We start from the raw sequence: 26,879 nt of genomic DNA, 5'->3' as shown, positions 1-26,879 counted from the left end.
GGTCAAGGCACTTCGGGCACAAATACATGAGAAGGAGGTAGAAGAAGTGTGCATGAACCAAGCTCTCCAAGCTGAAGAGAAGGTAGTAAGGGATGTGACCTCCAACCTCCACCAAAGTCAAACATAGCTGACTGGGGCAGTAGAAGCAACGGCAATCCTATAGACCTACTATAACTCCTTGACATCCACACATGCGCAATAGATGGAGGTAGTGGCCCAAGCTCGACTCACTCTAATTCACAAAGAAGAAGAGCTCCAAGATTGCAAAGACAAGCTTGAAGACATGAAACAATATTTGGCCGTACGTGCCTTCAGCATTGATGAGCTTACAAGGGAATGTGGAATCTTTAAAGACCAACTTGCTACCGTTAAAGAGACCATCACTTCACAAGCACAAGTCTTGGACCAATGGTCCAATACCACTGAAGACATTCCTCAACAGGCAAAGGTCACCTTGCAAATGAGAAAGCTTAAGGAGGCATACACAACCATCTACCATCAATACAAAGAAAAAATGAATGAGATGCACTCCCAAAAGATAATCATCTCCAAGCTTGAACTCCAATTGCTAGTGCACAACAATGAGGCATTGGAAGACAACAGCAATGACGCCCCACTACAATGCTCAACAATGGTGTACCAAGAGCTTGTGGCTGCTCTACAAATGGAAGATCACCTCAACGCACGCGTGCTTATCCAATGGAAGCAACTCCAAATCAGGATCATATCTGCTCATCCAACAATCAACTGGGAATGTTCCATCGAGACTAAAACCATGCACATAATTTGCCAAGGCTGTCTGAAGATGAGAAAAATATCTTCTACCTATCTACACATGTCGGGTTTATAGCACTCAAGACGGATGCTTTCATTGCATATGTATGCCTCATGGGTAGTCCTCCCCTTAGAATTATTGTAGGTTTGTTGCCACTACTACAAAGGCCATCACTATTATTTGCAAGGCATGACATAACCAACATCCCACCCATGCAGCTGATCATCCCATCGCACCAGCAAAAAGAAGTGTCAGAAGACGATAGATCTCACATACAACTTCCCATATCTAACCACTCTTTCTGCCAACATCATAACCTCACTTATCCTTGCTGCTACCACCCCCTTAACCTTCCCCGAGCTCCATCCTAACATCTATTCCCTCCATTGTCTCTTTGCTCATGCCTCTCACCATTTTCAACTAACCCAACAGTCACAAACTTATGAGCCCTTCACACCTAGCTTCTCCCCCTCCCTACCCTTGAGGATTACCAAGCTGCTCAAACCATTTGCCCAGTTCTTTCCCCCCTCCCCTCTGCTCCCCCTTCCATAACTATCACTCTGCCATATTTCTTCCCCATGTCCGCAACTTCTCTCCCCGCCCCGTCATCACCTCTGACACTTCTGGTGCTTCCCTCAAGAGAAAATGACACAGTATTTGATTTTGAATATCAAGATCTGGATAATCCAATTCATATGCCCATGCCAAGTTCCAATGATGGGTATGATTTTGATGAGATACCACTTCCCAGTGACCCTATCAAGGAATTTCGGAGCAAATATCCTGATATGAAAACTCAAGGTGGCTGGTGGACAACTTTCCTACCAACCTTCGTCAGCATAAAATTAGTGAACGTTGGATTAGCAAGTTGGATCCACAACCTGATTGACACCGTCCCAAGCTCTTTGATGTAATCTTCTTAAATGAGTACTTACGGGCACCTCCATGTCTCAGAACCCATCCCAAGTTCTATGCAGTTTCATGGCCAATGATCAAACCATACTCTGGTGTAGAATGGAATATCCAAGGCACACTGGTCTGAGCACTTCAGTAGCATGAGCAAATAATGTGTGGCAACATTGATCGCTTCCTTCGCCAAAGTGCTATATTCTATAAAACATTGGAATTCATTCTGGAGGTCCCATGTTACCTTAATTCCCATTTGCCTCCACTCAACTTTAATCCCAATAAAAGGGTCGATTCTCAGATTACAAGCCGACTCTATCAAAGAGTGATCTTCTTAGAAGCACGCCACATATCTTTGTTTGAGCAAATGGTGGATACAGGCTACCTAAAAACTATGCAAAAATTATATGGTGCTAAGGCTTTACAGTAGGATCGACTGGCACGATGCAAGTTCCACAGCCACTGGACTAAAAGCATGGCAACCCAAGTACATGCTCGCAATCAGCCATAACCTGAGGACGAGTAATAAAATGGATTCGGGAGTATGTTGTCTTTGTGCCAACATGGACTTAGGTAGAACAGAATGTGTGTGTAGAGTAGCGGCAAAGCTCCACTTGTACTTGCATAAGGCTAGAATTAATCCCTCTTAGAAATCCAACTTGCATGTTCTACATGCAAGTTCTACATACAACTCCTACATGCGAGTTGTACATGCGAGTTGTACATGCAAGTTCTACATGCGAGTTGTACATATGACTTCTACATGCAACTTCTATATGTGAGTTCTATATGTAGAAAGAGAATGTGTTACAACTTCGATATGCAAGTTCTACATGTAGAAAGAGAATGTGTTATAACTTCTACATACGACTTCTACATGTAGAGAGAGAATGTGTTACACTTCTTCCATGCAGAGAGAGCAGTTCTCCAACTTGTATATATACCCCATAATGGAATGAAGCCTGCACTCTTTGGGGCATTGTGTTGAGTTCTACATTGGTATTCCAAGCAATTGTCTCAAGTGTCCATGCTTCCTTGTCCATGTCCAAAAGCATGTCCTAACCTTGCAACCCATCCTCTCCCTCTCCTCCTCCCTCCTCCTCTCCCTTCTCCTCCTCCCTCTTCCTCCTCCTCCTTCTTCCTCCTCCTCCTCCTCTCTCCTCCTCCTCCTCCTCCTCCTCCTCCTCCCTCCTCTCTCTTCTTTCCCCCATGCTCTTGCACCTTCTTCCTCTCCCACTCCTATGCTCCCTCTAAACCCTTTGTTCCTCAACCCTTAAACTCCATGATCTATGAGGGAGACGAGTTCTCCACCATGTACTCTACCCTAAACCTTCGATCCTCCTCTTAACCCTGGAACTCCTTCCAAACCTTGGAACTCCTTCTACCCCTAAAACCTCCTTCTAAACCTTGGAACTCCTTCTAGACCTTAGAACTCCTTCTAACCCTAGAAATCCTTCTGAACCTTGGAACCTCCTTCTAGCCCTTAAACTCTTCCTAAACCCTGCAACCCCTAATGAAGGTGAAAGCCTTCATTACCTCAATCATGATGATACACGTTCCTTTTACACATGCATGCACTTTGTTTGCTTACCACACTTAAGCCTACATCTCTCACCGGAACAGGACTCGAGGTCCTAAGCTACACATATACTACAATCGACAACACCAATATATCTATAGGTGACAAAAAGCCTAGGAACCCTACATACTGAGAATACCTAGCTCTTCCTACGAAAGCAGTACGAAAGAGCCAACACATGCAAAAAATGTGGTAAGAGCGTGTTCAGCGCATCGACAAGTGATGATATTTTCTTAGAATTGTTGTTTGTATTTGGCTCTTTCTAACGTAGCATTGCACTTCTGATGCCAGACAAATTTGGGCACAACTAAAAGCACCTAAAAGCTTCTAGTTGAAGGCACAAACATTGCAAAAATTAAGAGAATGGCGGCTTAGTAGAGTGCAAAAATTATGAGTGTGATGAGTCCATCAACAAGATTACTGAGAACCTCGAGCTAGATGTGGCTTGGCTTGTGCTCATTTGAAGATATTAGACCATGTGACTCAAAATTGCTACACTTCAGGCTACTTCTATTGTTTTGGTTTTCTAGTTCTCTTGAAATACTACCCTATATGGCCTATGTATTGAATGTTATGACCATTCAAGAATTATAAATACAAATACCATAATTTTTTGGCAAAAAAAAAAAGGACTGCTCAGAAACTATTGCAGGAGGCAAAGGTTGAAATTGTCAGGAGTGTTATTGAGCACCTAGTATTTCAAGAGATACAGGGTTCATGTTCACAAGTGGTTGTGGATCATGAAAAAGGTTTATTGATAAGCGGCCTTCAGAACACCCTTAGTTACATGAAAAATCCCAAAATCTCTAAAGAGTTGTTTTTGAAGAGGGCGAGCATGATGATGGTCATGAAGGCAATCATTTTTTGGCTGTGGAAGTAGCACCACCTTCCCTTGCATCTTGACCGATGTCATGCTTCGTGGTAGGTTCAATTGTCATGGTACTTTCTCCTGCAAGAACAATCAATTGGTAATTGGAGAGAAGACGCATCCATCATTACCAAAGAAAGGAAAAGGCCAACTGAATTCACCTCTTCCAAACTTCTGTTTCATTGTTCTTTGCAACAGTGTCAAGGTCTCTACAAGTGTAGGGATCCCCTCACTTCCATTTCCCAATGTTGAACCAGTAGGTGTCTTCTCAAAAATCTGAGGGACCCCATCACTTATACCTGAATTTGAACCACTAAGTGTCTTTGTCACATTGTCTCCCAACACCTCCACATTGTCTGTAGGAGAAATTGGATTTGGTGCATCTGCTTCTACTCACTCCATGCCACTAGAAGTATGACTAGCATCTGCCTTGTCCAAAGAATCCAGCTCAATTGAAGGGATATCGTTTCTTAAGTTTTTGAGAAAGGATAGAGATGAGACTTGTCCAACACATATCATCGGGAATACAAAGTGCAATTCTTTGGATTTCACTGTGTGAGATATTTTGCAAATGATATCATTTGCAAATAGGAACATAGCGGAAGGTCAAGTTTTGGGGTCTGAACACTGAGATCTCAGTGGTCATTTGCAAAGATGAGGATTGTGAAAGTTACTAATGATGTTATAGATGATAACACAATGTCATTGGATGGTCCCTATTATGAGGAAGGGAAAGATTTGAGACGGAGCATACAATTTTTTAAGATTAAAAAGGGACATGTGGTTTTCAATGACAAAGATAGAGTATACTACAATTTCAAAGGACTTAAAGAATATGCCTTCAAGCTAAGCTTTGTCCCTTCAGACGTGGATGATTTCAATGAACTCAAGTATAGAAGTGACATCTTATCAATGCCTTGAACAAAAAAGAAGAGGTCGAGTTATCCCTCTCCCAAATGCAAGTCACTTGTGATGATATCAAGAAGGAAACCTTGCACTCAAATGAAATATTACTAAATAAAGAGGATCAACTCCATGCCACAATAGACACAAAAAATGAGTTGCCAGAATAGCCTCAAAGAAGGTAAACATCAAATTCAAGCACTAGAGAAGGAATGCATGGCATCAAGGGAGATACTTGTGAACACCAAAGTAGAACTAGATGCTCAAGAGCAAAGAGATGCTCCAATATTGGTTCTGACTCCTATTCATTTCTCCATTTAGGGTTCTCCATGTGCTTAATGATCAATTTCTAGGGCATCCAAAGGCAGCTCAACAATTCAATAATCTAAAGCTTGCATACACCTCCACACTGGGTAAGTATAAAGACAAGTGCATGGAGTGGCAAAATCAAAAGGCAATAATTTCAAAGTTGGAAATTCAACTTCAAGCCGATGACGATGTGGAGGGGTCAACACAAGATATTTTGCTACAGGGCATCACTACACTATACCAAGAGCTTGTTGCAGTCCTCCAGCAAGGGGATCACCTTGAAGGAAAAATACACATACTATGGAAACACTTGCAAATCAAGATGTTACATGCAGTATCTGTTGATTGGACCAGACCAATAAGCACAAAGACTCTTTGAGATCTATGCCAGCAAATGGAAGAAGACGAGAAGAATGTGTTCTGTCTATCAGTGCATGCAAATCTCATATGGTTAAAGGCTGATGTAATACTAGTATATGAATGCTTGATGGGAAGCCCCCCTCTTCATGTAGTAGCCGGCCTCCTACCCTTAGTGCAATAATAATAAGCAACTTCCGTGGGATATAGCTCCCAGAAAAATCCAACATTAAAGTTTTCAATGCCTACCAAAAGCGACAAAGATCTGCCGAAGGAATATGTGGTCTACCTTCAATCTAATTTCCCCTGTCTTGCTTCTCTCTAGATTCTATTCACAACCTCCATGGCTCGGCCAGCAATCCACAGTGCCACCAGCACTCCATCCACGCCAGCGGCTCCTACAACGAGCAATGGACAGCTCTGTAGCTCCTGCGCCATCTTCGATGACCGGCCACCTCTCCAGACGTGCAGCCACCAACATATGCTCGACAACGTCTCGAGAATAGCAACGCCAACGAGCCCTTCGCCAACGGCTGCCTCCTACTTCTATAGCCAGCGAATAGCTCTTACCAGCCTCAATGCCAAGGCTCCATAGCATGCGACTCCAAAGCTCCATCGACGGAGAAGACGATGGAATCCGGAAGATTCCGTTCGAAACTTGATAGATTCTAGCTTCCCAGAAAGTGACACGTGGCCCGTGCACCATGTCATCTTATCTGCCACGTGGCAGACAAGTGTCTCAAAATTTGCCACGTGGCAATCCTATCTGCCACATCATCAGTGCCACGTAAGCAGGCACGTCATCCTGCCACATCATCAGTGACATGTCATCACAGACTGCTGCCACATCATCAGCCATGTCATCAGGGACACATCATCAGTGCCACATCATCAACCATGTCATCAGTGACACATCATCAGCCACATCATCAGTGACATATCATTAGCCACATCATCAGTGCCATGTCATCAAGGACATGTCATCAGTGCCACGTCAGCAATGCCATGTCACCTCTGCCACCTCAACAGTGCCACCTCAGCAGTCCAGTCAGCATTGACTCCTGCTAGGCACACACAGTGCTCCACAGGCACTTCATGTGACCACTCCTGCCACCTTAACACAGGGCTTCACTGGCACATCTCTTGCTAGGCACAATGCCACATCATCACTCCATGTGACTCACAGTGACACATCATCATTGAGCACCATTTGCACTCCTTTTGCCCCTCCACATAGATCAAGTCGTATCTCTTGATCCAGAAAGAATTTGAGGGCGCTCCAAAAAGGAAAGTCGCTCAGTTTTTTGTGCTCTATGTGCTCGTCACATCATGTGCACATTTTGGCACAAGTTACACTCACATTTGAGCCTCGTTGACAAAACCACTTCCTTCATGCACATTTGCCTCTACATCGACGCATCTGGCCCTTCACTTAAAAAGAACAAAAGAAAAGGAATTATTTGCTATTCTTTCATCGATCGACGATTGGTTTAGATCTAGATCAGAGTAGACTAGATCGCCATAGAGGGGATGCTTTGAATTTTCCCAAGTTGCCAATCTAAGCCATGCCCGAAATTCCCGACTAGTACCTACTCGGAGTCAGTCCATATGCTCACATCCGATTTCACATCATTACATTACCTGAAACCTTACATTCATCAGTTCAGTGAGAAGACTTCAGAGTTTAGAGGCATTGCAGATTGATTCAATGGGCAGATAGCATTTGATTTCACACACACATGCCACCATTGTAAAGCCTATTTGGCTATCTCACGGCATCGTGCACATCATACTGCAATTCTATCTTCACCGATGGTACAGAGATTTCATTTGGCATCTTCAGTGTATTTGCAGTTGATTCATATAGAGTTTTTCAAAACACTTTTTGAGTACATTTTTTGCACCATGTTGACTAGCAACCTCAATCTGGAGGCATCTGCTAAGTTAGAAAACTCCAATTACGTTACATGGAAATACCGAATGGAGACCATTCTTGTGCTTCAGGACAAATGGGAGTATGTCGATGGATCTACACCTAGACCATTGGCCGATCCAGCCAGCAGTAGCTCTACATCTGTTGTCACAGCACCAGCAACGGAATCTACATCGAGATCTACATCTACACAAACAGTTTCCGCACCAGTAGTAGATCCTGCCATTGCCCGAGCTCAAAGCTCAACACAGTTATGACATCAAAAGAAGCATGGGATATGTTACGCAGCTCTCTACGAGTCCAAGAACACATCCAGGATTCTCACCCTGAGAAACCAGATCAACCAGAGTTTCCGCAATAGCAGTGAAACCGGTCATGCTTATGTACTCCGCATAAAAGGCTACAACAATTGACTTGCAATAGCAGGAGAGACTATGAATCCCGCAGAAATGGTTCAAGTAATCCTGAATGGACTAGGAGAAGGATATGAGAATCTAGTCCAGAGTATTGCCACCCATCCAACGGCAAATTCCAACACTGGAAGAACTTCAGTCAGTTCTACTTGGTGAAGAACTCAGGACTCAGGCCATTCAAGCACATAAAGGTCAATATAATGATCAAGCATTCACAGCTTCAGACAGAAGCAGAGGCAAAGGCAGAAATAGAGGTAGATCATATCAAAAAAGTGGTCATCATCAACAAAATCAAAGTCAGAATCAGCATCAGCAACATCAAAATCAGCAAAGAGGAAATCATTCCAATCGAGGAAGATTTCAAGGATGAGGGAATGCATCCACCAATGTGTCAAACATTCAGTGCAACTATTGTCACATGTTTGGACACTATGAAAGAGATTGCCGCAAGAAGCAGTACGACCAAGGCAGTCAATCCAGTAGTAATCGAGGGAGAGGAAGAGAAAATCATCGTGGTGGACATTCTAGTCATAGTCATTTTGCAAATGAACATGGAAATATGTTTCTTGCAAGTGAGGAATTGCATCAGACTGATACAATATGCAACTAGACACTGATTTTAATCTCAAAGAGGATTTCAGCTATCAAGTCGACCAAGTGGAACAGGATCCTTGGTACATCGGCAGCGGTGCACCATCTCATATGACAAATCATCAGGAATGGTTCACAAAAATGAAGCCATTAGAAGGACACAAAAATGTCATCTACACAGTAGACAATACACCCAATCCAGTTCAAGGGACAGGTGTTATCCCTATGAAAAATTTCACTGGTACAAAAGGATTAGTCAAAGATGTGCTCTATGTTCCGAAGCTCAGCAAGAATCTTTTGTCAGTAGGTCAAATGACGGAACACAACTACAAAGTCATCCTCGACGGTGATGAATGCACTATCAGATTCAAATCCAAAAGAGGTCAACTAGTAGCAAAAGGTGTCAAGGAAGGATGCTTATACAGGATGCTAGCTACAGTACCAGATAAGCATGCCATGTCAGCTCAAATGCAACAGATGCCACTATCTGCAAAATGGCACAAGAGAAATGGTCATGTCAAGTTCAAGTACTTGTTAGATCTCAGGAATCAGAATATGGCAATTGGAATTCCGAAGCTACAGTTTCTTGGAAAAGTTTGTGAAGCATGCTGCTTCGACAAACAAAAGCAAACCAACTTTGTTAGAAGTACCTCTCGTGCACGAGGTATTCTTGATTTGATTCATACAGATGTATGGGGTTATGCCCAGACCCGCAGCATCAATGGTTCACTTTATTACTTGACCTTCATCGACGACTACAGCAGATATTGTTGGATCTACTTTCTGAAAGAGAAATTTGAAGTGTTTTCCAGATTTCAAGAATTCAAAGCCATGGTAGAAAACCAGATAGGCAGAAAGATCAAGGTCATGAGATCAGACAGAGGACATGAATACATGTCTTCAGCATTCATGAACTTTTGCAAAAATCACGGCATTCGAAGACAATTCACATGTGCAGATACTCCTCAGCAAAATGCAAGAGCTGAAAGGAAGAATGGGACTTTAGCAAACAGTGCTAGAGCAATGCTTTGTGAAAAGCATCTTTCGAATCAGTATGGGGTAGAAGCAATAGCTACAGCTAACTATTTGCTTAATCGGCTTCCTACCAAACTGATACAAGGTATGACTCCTTATGAAGCATTCACTGGACACAAGCCATGCATTGGGCATCTCCACATATTTGGTTGCATAGCATATGCCCACATACATGATGATCATCGCAGGAAACTGGATGTGAAGTCACGCAAATGCATCATGGTTGGCTACAGTGAAGAAAGCAAAGCGTACAAATTGTATGATCCCATCAATCACAAAGTCATTATCTCCAGAGATGTAATCTTTGATGAGGAATCAGAATGGAAAACCTCACCTACACAGGAGATAGAAGCATCGACTTCACAGTCATCTACAGAACAGGTTGATGAAGAAGAGCAAGAATTGCCAGCAACACCCCAAGCAGAGCCACAGCAGCTCAGACGGTCTACTAGGGAAACCAGACCACCAGTCAGATTGACATATGCTCAGAAAGGCAAAGCAATTCAAGTGGAAACCACCAACTATAATCTTATGACTACCATCATGGCTACAGAAGAGCCAATGTACTTTGAAGACGCAATAGACAAGCCAAAATGGCAAACTGCTATGAATGAAGAAATGGATGCTTTGTATAAAAATAACACTTGGGAATTATGTGACCTTCTACTAGGAAAGAAGGCCATAGCAAACAAATGGGTATACAAAGTGAAGTACAATCCAGATAGCAGTATTTAGAGATACAAAGCCAGATTAGATGCAAAAGGATTTGCACAACAATATGGTCAAGACTATGATGAGACTTATGCTCCAGTAGCAAAGATGGATTCCATACGGTTCTTGATATCAATAGCGACACTCAGCAAATGGAATGGGTATCAGCTCGATGTCAAGAATGCATGTCTCAATGGTTATCTAGATGAGGAAGTCTACATGCAACAACCAGCAGGTTATGTTGAACCAGGAAAGGAGAAAAAGGTTTTCCATCTCAAGAAAAGACTCTATGGCTTAAAGCAAGCACCCAAAAGTTGGTACAGCAGAATTGACAAGTCTTTTGCTGATCTGGGATACATGAAGTCCAATGCAGATCATACTCTCTACTACAAAGTTCAAGGGGAAGACATTACTATTGCACTTTTGTATGTAGATGATCTGATTGTGACAGGAAGCAAGGATAGCTTCATCAGAAAATTAAAACAAGACTTATCTGCAGAGTTTGACATGAAAGATCTTGGACTTATGCACTATTGTCTTGGAATTGAGTTCTGGAGAGATTCAGATGGCACATTTATGAGTCAGCTCAAGTATGTTGACAGTCTCCTGAAGAAGTTTCATATGGCAGATTGCAAGATTGCAGCCACTCCCATGGAACAGAGTTTGAAACTTACTAAAGATTCAGAAAAGCCTATAGTCAATGATAGATACTATAGGCAACTCATCGGATCTCTTATATATCTGACAATCACACGGCCAAATATTTGTTATGCAGTAAGCTCACTAGCACATTTTATGGCAAATCCAAAACAGTCTCATTGGAATGCAGCCAAAAGAGTCTTGAGATACATCAGAGGTACAAGACAGTTTGGGATAGAATATAGAGGAAGTCATCCACGGTTGCATGGATACTGTGACAGTGACTATGCTGGAGATCATGAGATCAAGAGATCGACACAGGGATATGCATTTTTCCTTGGTCAAGGTGCTATATCATGGTTGTCAAACAAACAGCCAACTGTTTCTTTGTCTTCGACTAAAGCAGAATATAGAGCACTCACTACAGGTGCATGTGAGGCTATATGTCTTAGAAGACTATTGTCAGAAACTGATTACTTTGATGAGTCAAATCCAACAACAATATACTGTGATAATAAATCGACTCAAGCATTAGCCAAAAATCCAGTATATTACTCCAGGACAAAGCACATTGATGTCAGAGAGCACTTCATCCGAGAAAGTGTGTTACTTGGTGACATCACACTGCAGCATTGTGATAGCAAAGAAAATGTTGCAGACATCTTTACCAAACCACTCAGTAAAGAGCTATTCAAGAAACACCGACTAGCTCTTGGTTTGACGCAGAGGAAAGACATTCCCATTAAAGGGGTGTGATGGAATGTAATGCTCAGTCCTTCTTCGATTCCCCAGAATCATCATCTTGAGGGAAGGCCTACTTCATGATGTTGATCTTGAGGGAAGGTGTTGAGAGTTCACGCTCAACATCAAGTGATCATGTGTGCATAGCACCATCACGTGATCATATGTGCATAGCACTAACCTTATAGAGTGCTATAAAGGAAAGGGTTAGATCCCCTAACCCTAACCCTAAAAGGGTTTGTATATATTCTATTTTTTCAACTAAATCTAGTGTACAGTTAGTCATTTGTGGTGTGCTCTCTAGCTGTGCCCTCTCTCCTCATCTCCACTCTTCTCGTCTCCCCTCTTCATATTTTGTCAAAGAATTGGATAATCCAATTCACACACCCACACGGGAGTTGCAACAAGATACAGTTAGGATTCCCATGCTTGGTAATCCCAGAGGTGATTTTTGGAGGCAATACCCAAACATGTAGTCAAGAGGAGGATGGGACCTCTCTAGAATTTCAATGAGTATCCACCAAGAAAAACTCACTCCAAACATCAGCAAAGCTACTCAATGAAAAGTAACTCCTTGAATACTTACAAGCTCCATCTTCCTTTTGCATGCATCCCACATTTGATGTGGTACCTCATCGCTACCGATGGGATGCCAATGATCATGATCCAGATAGTGCAGATGCTCCTCGCAATTGGTCGTTCAGGGGGTGCACCACTAAGAAATCCAAGGTATCACATGCGTTCAAGGGGTATTGAAGAAACCCTTCAACTAAAATTTTGTCCCCAATAAAAACACCCCTCTTTACTTATGAACTAAAGGATTTTTTTCTAAATTTGAATTATAAACCTGCTTCTGTTATTGTAAAGCTGTTAATTTTTTCCCAAAAGTGGAATTAAAATACCCCTCCTTTTGAATGCATGTGGTACAGTAAAATTTTGGGAGGTGAACCCCTTGAGATTGGTCGTTAATCAATAGAAACCCTAAAATAAAATGGACAAGCCAGGAAACACTCATGAGAGACTTGGACAAACATGCATCAATTATGCAAGGCATTTATGAAAAAACACTCAAGGAAACTGCAAAATACAGTGAAGCCTTAGCAGTAATCCCGGAGGTGTCCCTCACCATTGATGACCATTTGCCCAACCTCAGCTTCAATCCAAATCAACATATAGATGCTCAAACAACAAGTTGCCTCTTGCAAAGAGCCATATCTCTTCAAGGGCATTATGTGTATTTGTTTGAAGAAATGATTGACACTGGCTTCTTAAAAATTGAGCAAGCAATCTACGGTGTTTGTGGCGTATAAGGAAAAGATTGACAACAAGCTCACTCGATCTATCACCACCGCCATCTTTACCATACTCATTGGGTAAAGACAACCATAGAACAACATCATCTGTAGACTCAACCATAACCCGAGGATGGGTAATCAAATCAGTCCAAGGGAGTTGTTAACCCTGTGGCAACATGGGCCAAAAGTGCAGTCGAGGACAACAACTATGAGAGCATTGTGTGTGTAGAGTAGCAGCAAAGCTCCGCTTGTAATACCTTAAGCTTGAAAGATGGTATGATGAATCTTAAACCATGAGGATAGAAAAAATCCTCTCTAGAAAAGATCCAATCATACTTGCAAAATCAGGATCTAGAGAGATAAAAGGCTACACTGTTTGAGGTCCCTCCACTTTGTGTAGAGACCCAAAGGTCCCCCCAGTTTGTGTAGAGACCCAAAATGTCCCTCCACTTTGTGTAGAGACCCAAAAGGTCCCCCCAAAAGTGTACTTGCATAAGGTTGGAAATAATCCCTCTTAGAAATCCAACTTGCATGTTCTTCATGCAAGCTCTACATACCATTCCTACATGTAACTCCTACATGCAAGTTCTACATGCGAGTTCTACATGCGAGTTCTACATGCATGTTCTACATGCAACTTCTACATGCATGTTCTAGATGTGAGTTCTACATGCAACTCCTACATGCATGTTCTACATGCAAGTTCTACATGCGATTCCTACATGCGAGTTCTACATGCAACTCCTACATGCAACATGCAACATACAAGTTCTACATGCAACTCCTACATGGAGCTTGCAACTTCTACATGCAACTTCTATATGCAAGTTCTACATGCAGAGAGAGAATGTCTTAAATTTCCTACATGCAAGTTCTACATGCAGAGAGAGAATGGGATACCCAAGGATGGAGAAAAGTATGAAACTTTTGTTCCTTTTCAAAAGAGGGACAGGAAGTTTAAGTTCAAACCGTATTCTCACTTTACACCATTGAATACATCTTCGAAGGATCGTGACAAATCAAAAGAAGAAAAGAAGACCGACTTGAAGAAGGGAACTTGTTCCAACTGTCACAAAGGGGACATTATGAAAATAATTGTCTAGAAAAGAAGAAGGCATCAACTGCAAATATTAACATGATCGATGAAGTCAAGCAAGAGGGTAATACTTCTAACTCAGGTAAATCATGTAAGTTTTCTCCTTATGCATTGTTAAAAATGAAGGGAAAAATAAATGAGAAGGAAAATGTTATTAAAAATGTTTATGGAAGTACACACGATTTCATTTCTGAATGATTAGTAAAAGCAATGAATCTTAAAGTTTCACCAACATAGTATAACGTTAAAGCTACTTTTACTAGAACTAGATATAATTGTTTGAATGAAGTGAAAGATTTGGAACTCACGATTGATCCATACAAAGAAAAGAGAAATTTCTTAGTGGCTCCTCTAATTGGAAAAGATATAATTTTGGGAATGCCATGGCGACATCAATATAATTCTGATGTTGACTATAACACTCACGAGATGTGGATCACACACAAGGATAGAAGAATTTGTTTAAAGTGACAATTAAAGAATGAAATGAATCCTTTGTTGAATCACACACAAGCTAAAAGGGCTTTTACAATATTTTGATGCAACCGTTAATTTCAGATAGACATATCAAATGGGCTTCTTCTATTCAAAGTTTTCAGCCAATGATTCAATGTCAATCCGGTAAAGAAAAAACGGTTGCAGATGCATTAAGTCGAAGACCACAAATCAACGTCATTTCAGTGATTGAAATACAACCATTCAAGGCAATGAAAAATTATTATCAAGATGACTCTGACTTCTCTGATATATGGACTAAGCTTGAACAAAACAATTGGAGTCTCACATCTAGCTATTCAGATAATGATGGATATCTCTTTTATGAGGAAAGACTTTGCATCACCAATCCATTTAGATTACAAGTAATGGAGGAAATGCATCAACCTCCTAATGTGGGAATCTCAAGGGTGAATGCAACTTATCAAAGTATTGTTAAAGAATCCCATTTGCCTTTGATGAACAAATATATCTCTAACACTACAAGGCATAGGCCCTTTTTCGACAAAAATACCGATGCTTTTTACCTTAATTTTTTTTTTAAAAACGGGCGCAAACGTTGTTATTAAAGTTGTTAAAAGCGTCGGAAAAGAATGGTCACTATAAAGCATCACTATATAGTGATGTTGATAAATGTCGCTATATAGAGACACTGATAATCGTCGCTATATAGCGACACTGGTAAACGTCGCTATATAGCGATGATCAACAAAACTAAAAAAAAAGCATTAGTGGGGCTAAACAGGGCCATAGCAACCTTGTTTTGCCCCACTAATGTTTTTTTTTTGGTAATTACAAAAAAAAGGTTTTTATTACAAAACTTCCCTTGCGAAAAGGGTAATATAAAATCGCTCAAATAAAATGATCGAGCAACAAAAGCATGTACATGTCGAACATATACAACATTGTTTGTTACAAAATTACCCTTTCGAAAAGGGTGATACAAAATCGCTCAAACGAGCGGATATACAAAATGACATACATGGCGAAGTATATGCAAACTGCTACTACTACTACTACTACTACTACTCATTTTAATCGTCGTCGTCCTCGTCCTCGTCTTGTTGGCCTAATCCTTGGTCCTCGTGAGCTGTGCCTTCTCCCTGATTCTCATCACGTGCGTCTGATCCCTAGCCCTAGTGATTGCTCGCCTCTGGTGATGGGACGCTCGAGCTTTGATCCTAAGAGTGAACACATAAATTGAAAATTAGATTGAAACTTAAAGAATAAAACAATTTAAAAAGTGAGATTACAAGTAGGAGTAGACTTATACCGTGCGAGCAGCCACCTCAGCCCAATTGACCGTCGCTCCCATTGCCTTTTGCTCAATAAACCACGACTTTGTTCCTATGCGAAACACATGTCACGTCTCTGCATATGTAGGAAGATGACCCATCGCAGCTTAATGTGGATCCAATTTATGAGACTTAGAGTTAGATATTTAAAGTGCATGTAATATGTAGTAAAACAAATAGAACAATACATTAAATGAGAATAAGTAGACTTACCACGGTTGCCTCGACGAATGCCAACTGTCCGCCTACACCAAAGTCCGAAGTACCTACGATGTCTAGCCATCTCTTCACAGCCCTCCTCTGACCCTCGAACATTTCGGGATGGTCCCTATTCTGCTTGTTAAAGAACTTCCAATCAGCTTTGTCTGCCTAGCTATGCTTCAAGACCAAACCCATGCGCTCTCGCATATAATTCTCATTAAACTCCTAATTTGGTGGGTTAGGGTATTTTTGTTTTAATTCATCGATGACTGCCTGCTTATTTTGGTCATCTTGATACTGCCAATTGGTAGCAATGCCGTTCTTGAAGTGATGGCTCATCAACTACCTCATGGTGTCCATCACTGCTTTGCCCTTTCTATCTTCTATTATCTCTCCGACAGCTGTGATTTGATAAGAGAGGTCCTCAACTCAGTAAGCAGGACTAATGGTAGTGGCAGAGTCAGAAGGAGTGGAAGCTGTGCAAGTGCTTCTGGAGCGAGGAGTAGCAGTGGGAGTAGGAGAGGCCAAGGGACCTGATTGATACTATGTCTCGGGACCAAGTGGAAACCTGTAGGGATGTGAGTGTGCTGACTCGTCTATATCTCCTGAGTCTGCACAACATAAGCGGCCCCTTCGGCCCCTCCTACTCTTCCTTCCCTTACGAGAGGCACGTGCAGGTGATGACCCCTCGGTCGAAGGGGCACGAGGGGATGGCTGGGCAGTAGGTCTAGCTATCAGTGTAGGGGAGGGAATTGCTGAGGTCATCTGAGATAGTAGAGAGAAGAATCTCGCTGCCTCCTCATCAGTTATCTACGCTACAAAATCGTCGGGACTCCCGACAAAGCCATGTGCTGCTAGCAAAGGAGTTTCTTGAGGGGTAGTCGCAATGCTACGTCCGAGAAAAGTTAGACCAGGGGTAGTCGCAGTGCTAGGTCTGAGAGGAGTCGATAGGGGTAGTCCCCTTAGGTGTCGCCTGAGAGAAATCAAAGTCCTCTGGAGCATAGAGATCGTGATGTCTCCTCCTGTGAGGCTATCTGTACTCGTCGGATGTGTGACGTGATCCCATGTCTAACATAGACACAAACATGAAAACAAAAAACAGAGGAGAGAAGAGAAAAAGAAGAGGGAAGAGAGGGGAAGAGAGGGTTCCTACACCCATCACTACAGCTAGCACTTAAGGCGCTAGCTGCAGGCCAATGCAAATAACAAAAATAACAAATGGAAAAAAGAGGAAGCACTTACGTGGAATAGTACGTCCCGCTCGGTGTTTTGTGGACTGGCCCTACAAAAGAGAGGAAACATACCATTTTTCAAATAACTAGTTAGCGGAAGGAGGAGTTTAAAGAAGCAACTTCTCAAACAGATTGGATTGAGGAGACAAGGAGAAAGAGAAGAAAGAGAAATACAAAAAATACTAGAAGAGGTGAGTCTTCTTTCTTTCACAAAATCTCATTTTTTGTCTTCAATCCTTTGAAATCAAGCATGAAAACTAGTACATAGGTTTAGCAATACAAGGAGAAACATGCTTCAATACTCACAAAACGAAATCTCACAAAAAATAAACCTACATTGTTCAAAGAGACTCACCTTCTTGAAAAACTTCCTTTCAAGAAACCAAAAAGGGAGAAGGGTGGAGAGGGAGCACAAGTGTTAGGAGAGGGGTGAGTAGTGGTGAGGAGTGGAGAATAGAGTGGGAGGTCATCAGAAATAGGTGGGAGGAGAGATTGCTTTGCTTACAATAGAGATTGGAGATTACTAAAGAAAGCACCGTGTGTCGCGAGGTTCGGGTTTTAACCCACAGCGTCGCTATATAGCAACGCTGGTCAATCGCTATATATAGCGATGGAATAGAGCAAATCATCACTATATAGCAGTGGAACAGGTCAAAACGTCGCTTTATAGCAATGCTTTAGGACACTTTATGTTTAAAGTTAAAAAAGAAGCTCATAGATGCTATTTTACAACTGTTAATATATTTCCTTGCAACTTATGTTGTGATTTTATAAGTGCAGATGGAAAGTACGAGTGGAAGCTCGTCCGATGATGCACCAATGCCCAGGAGCACAAAGTGGCTTATGGAGAGGTTATATTGTCATTGCACTCATTGTAAGCGAGAAGTACGACATCAACATCGTATTATCATGCACCACTTGCGCATGTATGGGGAGGAGCCCGAACCAATACCCACCATTGGTGTTGCACATGTTGATGGATTATCAGTAAGTCAAAGCTATTTAAGTTCGCGGTTAATATTGGATACCATTATGGTACGAAACCTTGAGACAAGATCTTATATTTACACGAAATCTTAAAGTAGGATGAGGAGGCTAACGAGGGTACACATATACCTTCACACTTTGAGCAAGACTATAGTCTCTCGGATGATGACGAGGGTATGGTCCACATGATGGATTCTATTTTTAGGGGCACTACATCCCATGTACATGTGATGTCAGAGTCTGAGGTCAAAATGCAAGAGTTGCAATCAACACAATTGTACGAGGGTGCTAGGATGTCTAAACTATGTGCTTGTCTCTCAATCTTGAATCTGCAAGTAAAGTATGGGTGGTCGGATACAAGTGTCTCGGCCTTAATGAGGTTAGCTCTTGCATTAATTTGACTCATTATTTGGATATTGTTTGTTTTGAGAATCATCATGTATGGATTAGTGTACCGAATCGTCATTGTTCGAAGCCTATGTATGTTTGAATTGTGATAGGTTGCTCCAGAAGATGTTGCCTGCACCAAATACGATGCCTGCATCAAGAGATGAAGCGAATAAGATGCTAACAACGGTGGGTATGGATTATGATACCATCCATGCTTGCCGTAATGATTGTATTCTCTTTCGTCGTGAGCATGGAGATTTGGCTAGTTGTTCGAAGTGTGGGAAACAATGATATAGAGATGACTTGTAGGGTGAGCAGATACCGGTAAAGGTCTTGAGACACTTTCCCATCATTGCAAGAATACAACACATGTTTCGATGCAAATCCATAGCGGAGTTGATGACATGGCATGCATCTCATCAGTCCACTGATGACACATTGAGGATTCCCATAGATTGTGCAGCTTGGAAGCACATAGACAATCAGTGGTCAGACTTTGCGAGGGAGCCACGCAACTTACATCTTGGGCTCGCCATGGATGGCATGGATCCTTTTGGATTACGCTCGACATCTTAGTCGACATGGCCCATAGTCATGGTGAATTACAATATCCCACCATGGCTAATAATAAAAAAGGGACACCTCATGCTTGCACTACTTGTGCCTTGGAAGTACAAAGCAAAAAATATGGACGTGTACATGGCACCTTTGATAGAGGAGTTATAGATATTATGGAGAGGAGTGTGCATCTTTGATATTTCCAGAGCTCCTAGACATACCAATGATATTTTGGTCAGGGGTATCTTGATGTGAACCATGCACGACTACCAAAGATATGGAGAGTGCGCAGGTACGTGGTTGTGTCTCTACAAGTATAATATAAGATTATGCTTTTATGACTCTCTTTCGCATGCATGTCTTATACTAACACATTCATGCACGCGTTCAGGACTTGTTACAAGTGGGTGCCATGCTTGTCTTGTTTGTGGACCGGGTTTCAAATCGCTTGCACGATACTCCAAACATATGAGAAAAAATGTTTATGAAGGTCATGCTCGATACCTTCCGTGACCATCTCGCACGTGGAGGTCAACTTGATCCACCACCATCATATTTGAAGGCAAGTGACTGGATTCAAGCTTGAAGGGTGAATGGAGAGGAACGTCCTCTTGGTATGAAGAGGCTATCGATCTTTCACGAGCTTCCTTATTGGGGTTACTTACAAATCAATCATCTCTTGGATCCCATGCATATCTTCAAGAATGTGGGAGCTACTATTTGGGCACACTTGGTTGGTTTCAAAGACTCGAGAGGAGTGCGAGAAGATTTGCATGCTATGAATAGGATGTCTCATTTGTGGCCCCAAGTGCATGCTTCGGGAAAAGTTGTCCTCCCGAAAGCAACGTGGATTCTCTCTATGAGAGAGGAGGCAGCAGTCAAGGCAGACATTGCCTCTTTTCAAACACCGACAAGGTACATGCGTTGCTTGAAAGGAGCATTTTCAAAGGACAATAAGCTTAGTGGGCTCAAGTCCCATGATTGGCACAAGGTCTTACAGGTATTCTAAGCTGGAGAATTAGTGTACCGATAATCGTGATGCATTAGCATAATTATTTATTTATATTGTTGACATGACTTCTTTGTTGCTTTGATAGTTCATCCTCCCAATTACAATAAAAGGGTGCTTACAAGAAGATGTTAGAAATGCTATATTCAAGATCAGTGGTATTGTGAGGTATGCTTACTATCAAATCGCATTGATTGCATTTTCTTCAATTTAAGTTGATTAATATGTAGACTGATTATGAAAATATCTTACATGGACATGTGAAATAGGCGGATATCTCAAAAAGAGATCTCCATATCAAGCATCGAGAAGGCTAGGGTGGAATCCATCGAAGCCGTATGCTTGCTTGAGAAGCACTTTCCCTCGAGCATTATGACAACTCAAGTCCACTTGCTTGTGCACGTAGTTGATGAGGTGGCTATTGCAGGTACCGCTCATAGTCGATGGATGTTTTTCTTGAGCAGTTTATGAAAACTTTGAAGGGATTTGTAAGACAAAGAGCAAGACCAGAAGCAAGCATGGCAGAGGGATGGCTTGTGCAAGAGTCATTAGTATATATCACGGAGTTTCTTGCATCCATGGATCCCGATATGCCGCAAGCTTGGCATAACAAGGATGATGATCGCATCATTGGCGAGGTTCCCCAAGGAAAAGGGATTAAAAGAAAGATGAGGGAAGAGAAAATGGAGAAATTCAATAAGTTTTGTATCCTCAATAGCCCTGAGATGCAAAAGTGGATTGAGAGATATGAAGTGGCCAAAGCAGAAAGAATAAATGCAAGGACGAGATTCGGAGTAATGTAGAGGCGATCGCAACCATATCCACGGGATTTGGCTCTTCTCCCCACTCACATGTCACTTGATTGGCTACAACTGGCTCTACGTAAAGCCGAACGCGAATGGAGAGACAATAAATGAGCATGAGCGAGAGTTATCATCTGGATGTATGATGCATGTAAGTTTCTTACCTCTTGATGTAATTAGGTAATTATTTGTGGTAATATACACTATAAAATAGATGCATCTTTGTTGTTTTAATGATGCTTTTTTACAGTACAAAAAGTGCAATGCATTATGGTCATATGGATGACATTTTCGTGTGGAACGCATCGATTCAAAGAGAGTCACGTATGATTGTGGAGTCATGGCTAACTTCACATAAGATAGCCGAGCAAGTGCTTCGGATACCAATCTTCTCTCCTCACAGTTGGATTATTGTGAAACCATATGAGAAATCTATGAAGTTGATTTCATACGATTTAGTATTTTCATTCTTGATGTAAAATGGTTTAGAACTATTTACAACGATCCCCATGCAACAGTGAGAAAAGATAGTAGCGGTTTCTTTGCAATAGACTCCACCAAACATTGGACCGATGAAAGTGATACTTTTGTTCTTCCCGAGCACTGTGAGCAGGTGCATACTAATGATTTAATTAATCGAAGCTTTCGTTTTTAAAGATCCATTGATACATGTACTTAAGCATAATTTCATATATATAATTGACGACATTTGGCATCCTTCTTCAATATAGGTGGTTTTTCAACCGGGTCGTTCTGATCCAAGATGGTGGTACGTGATCCAAGTTGCACCACACGTGAAGTAAGCAAAATTTTGAAGATAGAGATGTGGATATGGAGATGCCACTACCAATGTCGGATCCAATTGATCCCGATGAATCTAGCAAAGAAGATGAAGATCACAATATGAGCCAAGAGGAAGATGCACATAATGACATCGCACGGGAGGAAGATGGAGATCATGATACTGAGGAAGAAGACAACGATCATCAAGAATCACCACACTTTATTGAAGAAGATGATCAAGTACTTTTAGGTGAACGTACGATGCTAGACTACGATGATGATATAGGAGATCAACTCGGTATAGAGTTAGAGATAGACTTGTTTGGCACGTTAGACTTGGCTCAAGACGAAACAGTTGATGTAAATGCTCTTCATTGATTTTTTTCATCTCAAACTTGGACATGAATATATGAGCTCCAAAGGCTTAATGTACATGCTCTCATACTTTTATTCTCTCAAACGATCAAACATGTATGAAAATTTAAAAAAAATTGTCATTGGAAAAGAGCCTTGAATATATTAACCCCTTGAGCCCTCCATAGTAGTCCCCTTTTGAGACTTTTGGAAAGCTGTGGACCATACGCATGGCTATGGGACGGTGGGCTTGGGGACCTCGTACCCAGCGTGAGACCACAGTGCCATGTGGTAGCCTTTGTTTGGCTACCAACAGCTACCAACCAAGACCCCAAGCTCACAAGCATCATTTGCTACAACCTCAATATGACCATGGATTCTTTGTCAAAGAAAATAGTCTCTACAGTTGATTGATTCTTGATCCCCCTTGCACATTCCCTATCAAAACAAGGGTTGGGGTCCCGGTCCCCCCCCTCTTCCACTTCTCCATGACCATTGTGTTTTGTTCTTTTGCAACATGGATATTAGATGGGCTACAAGATGGTGGATGTGGACACATGGCTTCTAAAGGCACTCAAAGTGTGTATACAAAGATGTAGCTCCCTAAATATTGCATCAAATTTGTAAATATCACTTAAGCCAAATGAATGGAAATGAACTTTGGATGAATAAATAAACTCTTTAAAAAGTCCATGATTATTAAAAATGCTACTCATATCAATGTGTGGGCTCATAGAGGCCAACAAAAAGGAGCCACGCAACCAACACATGATACTTTTAAATCTAGGAAACAGAACTTACAAATTGATTCCAAGCTCGAATGAACACTTTTTCTATCCTTTTTAGGTGTATAGAGACTCCAATCGATTATTGAGAAATATAATCTTAGGGTAGGGACTATTCATCTATTGTGACGTTATATCTGCTAACTTCTAGTACACATTTTATATGCTACAAATGCCAACAGTTGTTATCTTCCCAATAAGCATGCATGAGCCTCATCCCTTGACACCGATGATGCGGTGGCGGCGGTGCAACACTGTAGACATAAATACTACCGCACCATAAACATACATACCACATCGTAGTTTGGAGTATTATTATGTAGTATGTATCTTTATTGGTAGGAACTACCTGTAACCATTCCCCAATCCATAGAATCCACAAGGGAGTGATTTGAGTTCAGTTGGGCACCCTACAAGAATGGAAGATCCACTAGGAAGTCCACTAGTAAGTCCAATGGAAAAGCCTTTGGCAAGGCAAGACCAAAGTTGAAGATCAAATTTCAAAATTATACGAGACGAGAGGCTGAAAATCCTTGAGATGTATGTCTACACGACTTTAAAAAAACAACTCAAGGACTATACAACTAAATTAACTGTTTTGAACTTTTGTAGTGCTCCATTGTCATGCACATTCCCACACACAAGAAAATAAATCATACAATTAAATTATGGAAGATGATTGGGACTAACATCCTTCCTTTATAGCATTGCAAGCCCATAAAAATACAATACACGATTACTAAAATGTGTTGAAAGAAATGCATTATTGAAGTGCTCAAATGAGAAAAAGCAACACTTCTTGTTGCAACATGAGGGAAGATGAAGATTGCAATGAAAATACAATTTGAACAACGCAATGATGAGGAAAGATGAATTGTACAAAATTGTCAAACCTAGTGCAAAACATCTCATATAACAAAAGCCTAGAGGGGTTCATGAAGGTAGGCCTCAATGTCCTAGTTGGAAAAGAGCTATTGGTGTATGCTAGGATCTTGTCTTTCCAACATTGCAAGTGCATAAGCCTATAACAATTCTATAATTATGCTATACAAACACATTAGAACGCCTTATTTTGTTAGGATTTCACACATCACATCCTTAGGCTTTGCCACCTTTAAATCAATATTCATAGAAAACCAACAGAGTTTATATAATGAAACTTAAAGTTTTCAAATATACGTGAGAGATTTGTCTTTACAATTTTGAAAATTTTCATATTTTACTTATATTTTGGGCTTAAAACCTCAAAAGTTCTAGGAAAAACATGTGAGTGAAAAGCTGAAGATTACCCAGAGATAAGGAGGAAGTCTTGGTGTAGCCATAACAAGGAGGGGCGAGGCCATGTCAACAGTAAGACCTGAGCTCTCACTCATGTCCACTCTACCTCCATGAAGTGGGAGCGACCACTCGAATGCATGCACGTTTAGCAGCCCCAGCTTCCACCACAGAATCTAGTTCTTCGTGGAGCTCTTTCATGCATGTTGCTTTACTCAGGATCTCCGACATTGCCCACTCCATTGTAACGGAACTTGTGTCTGTGCCTGCCGCAAACATATCCTGAAATGAAAGGAAGCAGGATTAGACAAGGAGCTGCGAACACCAGAACATTTTCTAAATTATGAGACAACCATGAAAATTTTCAGTCTATTACCAGTAAGACTGCCTTGATATTATCATCCGTAATTGGCACATCCGGCTGGGTTTCTTCGGCCACGATAGATAACAGCACGTCTAGCAAGTCCTTGGGAGAGCTTGGTTCTGCTCTCCTCAGCTCGCGCCGATCATCAATAATTTCTTGGAAGGTGGTTCCGAGCATTTCACCAACAACCTTCATGCGTTTCACGTAGCCTTGAAGATCCATCCATTGCACGTATGGGATACAGTCTCCAACATTGAATACGCCAAGGAGGTATACCAATTCATTCAAGAGATTTACGATATGGTTGGAGGCATCTCTGGAGCCACTAACAGAATTTTTTACCCACAGTCAACGAGGAGATGATATTATTCGAGGTGCACCTCAATCGTGAAAGGAGCGGTACTTCCCCTCCCATCTTGCTATCTTCGAGAATGGATAGCATTAGAAGCGCCGTTTCCTCTTCCCTCAAAGCCCTATATGACTCGTGCCTTTTATTGCTGAAGAGCTCCATAACACATAGGTGCCGCATCCGTCTCCAGTAAGGGCCGTAAGGAGCAGAACCAATATCCGAACCTTCGAAGAGAGTATATATAGTTGCTGCTGTTTGGGGTCGAGAGGTGAAGACGTGATCGTGTGTTTGAAGGATTTCTCTGGCCATAGCAGGCGGAGACGATGGAAAGATTGGCGAGGAAGAACACCCAGCAAGTGGAGGTGACCGATGATGGGTAGGGGAAGAGGTCCAGGATCCAAATTAACAGGTGCAGGGCGACGTAATTTTCTGATGTAGAGGAAAGAAACTGTGATGCAGAAGAGGAAGGTTGGGAGGAGAAGAAACGAAAGGGGTGGATAAGGAAGGTTAAGGGAGGTAGGGATGAGCAGGTAGCTGCGCAACAAGGAAGAGAGCTGCATGATGGTACCTGAAAGAACCAGAGAAGGAGCGCGTAGTTGGAGATTCATTGTATATAGTTTTGTAGGTTCTTGGAGAACGGTTGTTGTCATCCTATTGAGTGCTTACGACGTTTGATGGACATTGCGAGTTACGGCCTTGGGCTTGTAGCCCAAATGGCTAAAACTGTTAGCCCAAGTCAGATGCTCTCCTAAAAATTTGGCTGACTTGAAGAATGCTTGCAGATAGTTTGTGGGTTGTGTGTGGTGGTGAAGACATGGATGACTCATCAGCTTCCTTGCTGCTGCAGTTGGGAATTCCAGCTAAATTGAAAGATGCAAAGGAGACAAAGGTGCAGCATGCATGTATTGAAGGGAAGTTGAAGAATGCAACTGAGAGCCCTAGGAATTCTAGTGGCAGACAACTGTCGAAAATGGTTGACAACCTCATCACAGATCTTGCACCTGCTAAGGTATACCCCAGAGGAGATCGAAGATGCAGAAGGCTCACCTCCTGAAAAAATTATCAAGGAAGAAGGGACATGACCATACAATGATTCGAGAGTCTCCTGCAAAGAAAGTCAAGCGCACATCAGGTGCATCAAAAATACCCACCCAAATCCCCCACAACAAAATCCCGCAAACCTCGTGCATGCAATAAATTATGAGGTTCATAGTTTCTTGGATGGTAGGAGATGTGTTTTTGTAAGATCCCCAAGAGGTGTGTTTTGTAAGAACAATGATAGTAAAAACTCCATTTTGTCAATTAGATATATAATGAAGTATCTCCCTTTCCTATCTTGCATGGCTCAAAATCTTTTATTGTTGTGCTTAAGTACTGCAACTTTCTTTGTAGGAAGCTTTGCTCCTAGTGGTTGTACATTAGTTATCTAGCTACCTCCCTTCGTATACATTGCCATTGATTGGTTAGGAGGGGGTGTCGTGTGTTGCGTGGGTGCCACAAATGTTTGGTTTGGCGTATTTGCAAGCATACATGCCTCGTAATTTCTTTCCATGTGCACACATACCAACCATAGTGTGTCATGAGGAGTTAAAGATATTGTTGTATCCTCGGCAACCAGGGAGAAAAAAAGACACTATTCGCTCTTGGAAAACCAAAGAAAAAAACGATGCCATGAGAGAAAAGACAACTACCAATAGAGGAAGACAGAGAGGACATCGTTTGAGTGCTACCCGTCCTGGAAAATGTTGTCCCTAACGTATATCTTATGCCACTTGCAAAGGATAATGATCATAGAGTGCTCATATTGGACTTGAATGGTGTCATGCTCTATGTTTTAAGGGCAGGGGA

General features: G+C 41.7%; 1 protein-coding gene across 1 annotated transcript; it reads right to left on the bottom strand.

Annotated features, from left to right (window-relative positions):
• Positions 1-24,423: 24,423 nt before the first annotated feature.
• Positions 24,424-25,346, bottom strand: LOC147901812 (cytochrome P450 93A3-like). Its single transcript, XM_087375124.1, has 2 exons — positions 24,695-25,346; positions 24,424-24,600 (listed from the first exon to the last, which is right to left on the bottom strand). Exons 1-2 carry the CDS (start codon positions 24,902-24,904, stop codon positions 24,424-24,426), a joined length of 387 nt encoding a protein of 128 aa, XP_087231250.1. The 5' UTR covers positions 24,905-25,346.
• Positions 25,347-26,879: the final 1,533 nt, after the last annotated feature.

Source organism: Dipteris shenzhenensis, chromosome 5, assembly GCF_047967505.1.
Source record: "Dipteris shenzhenensis isolate YYH24624 ecotype China chromosome 5, Dip_SZ_1.0, whole genome shotgun sequence".
NCBI lineage: Eukaryota > Viridiplantae > Streptophyta > Polypodiopsida > Gleicheniales > Dipteridaceae > Dipteris > Dipteris shenzhenensis.
The sequence above is the reverse complement of the archived record's forward strand: the minus strand, read 5'-3'. Positions and strand labels throughout refer to the sequence as shown.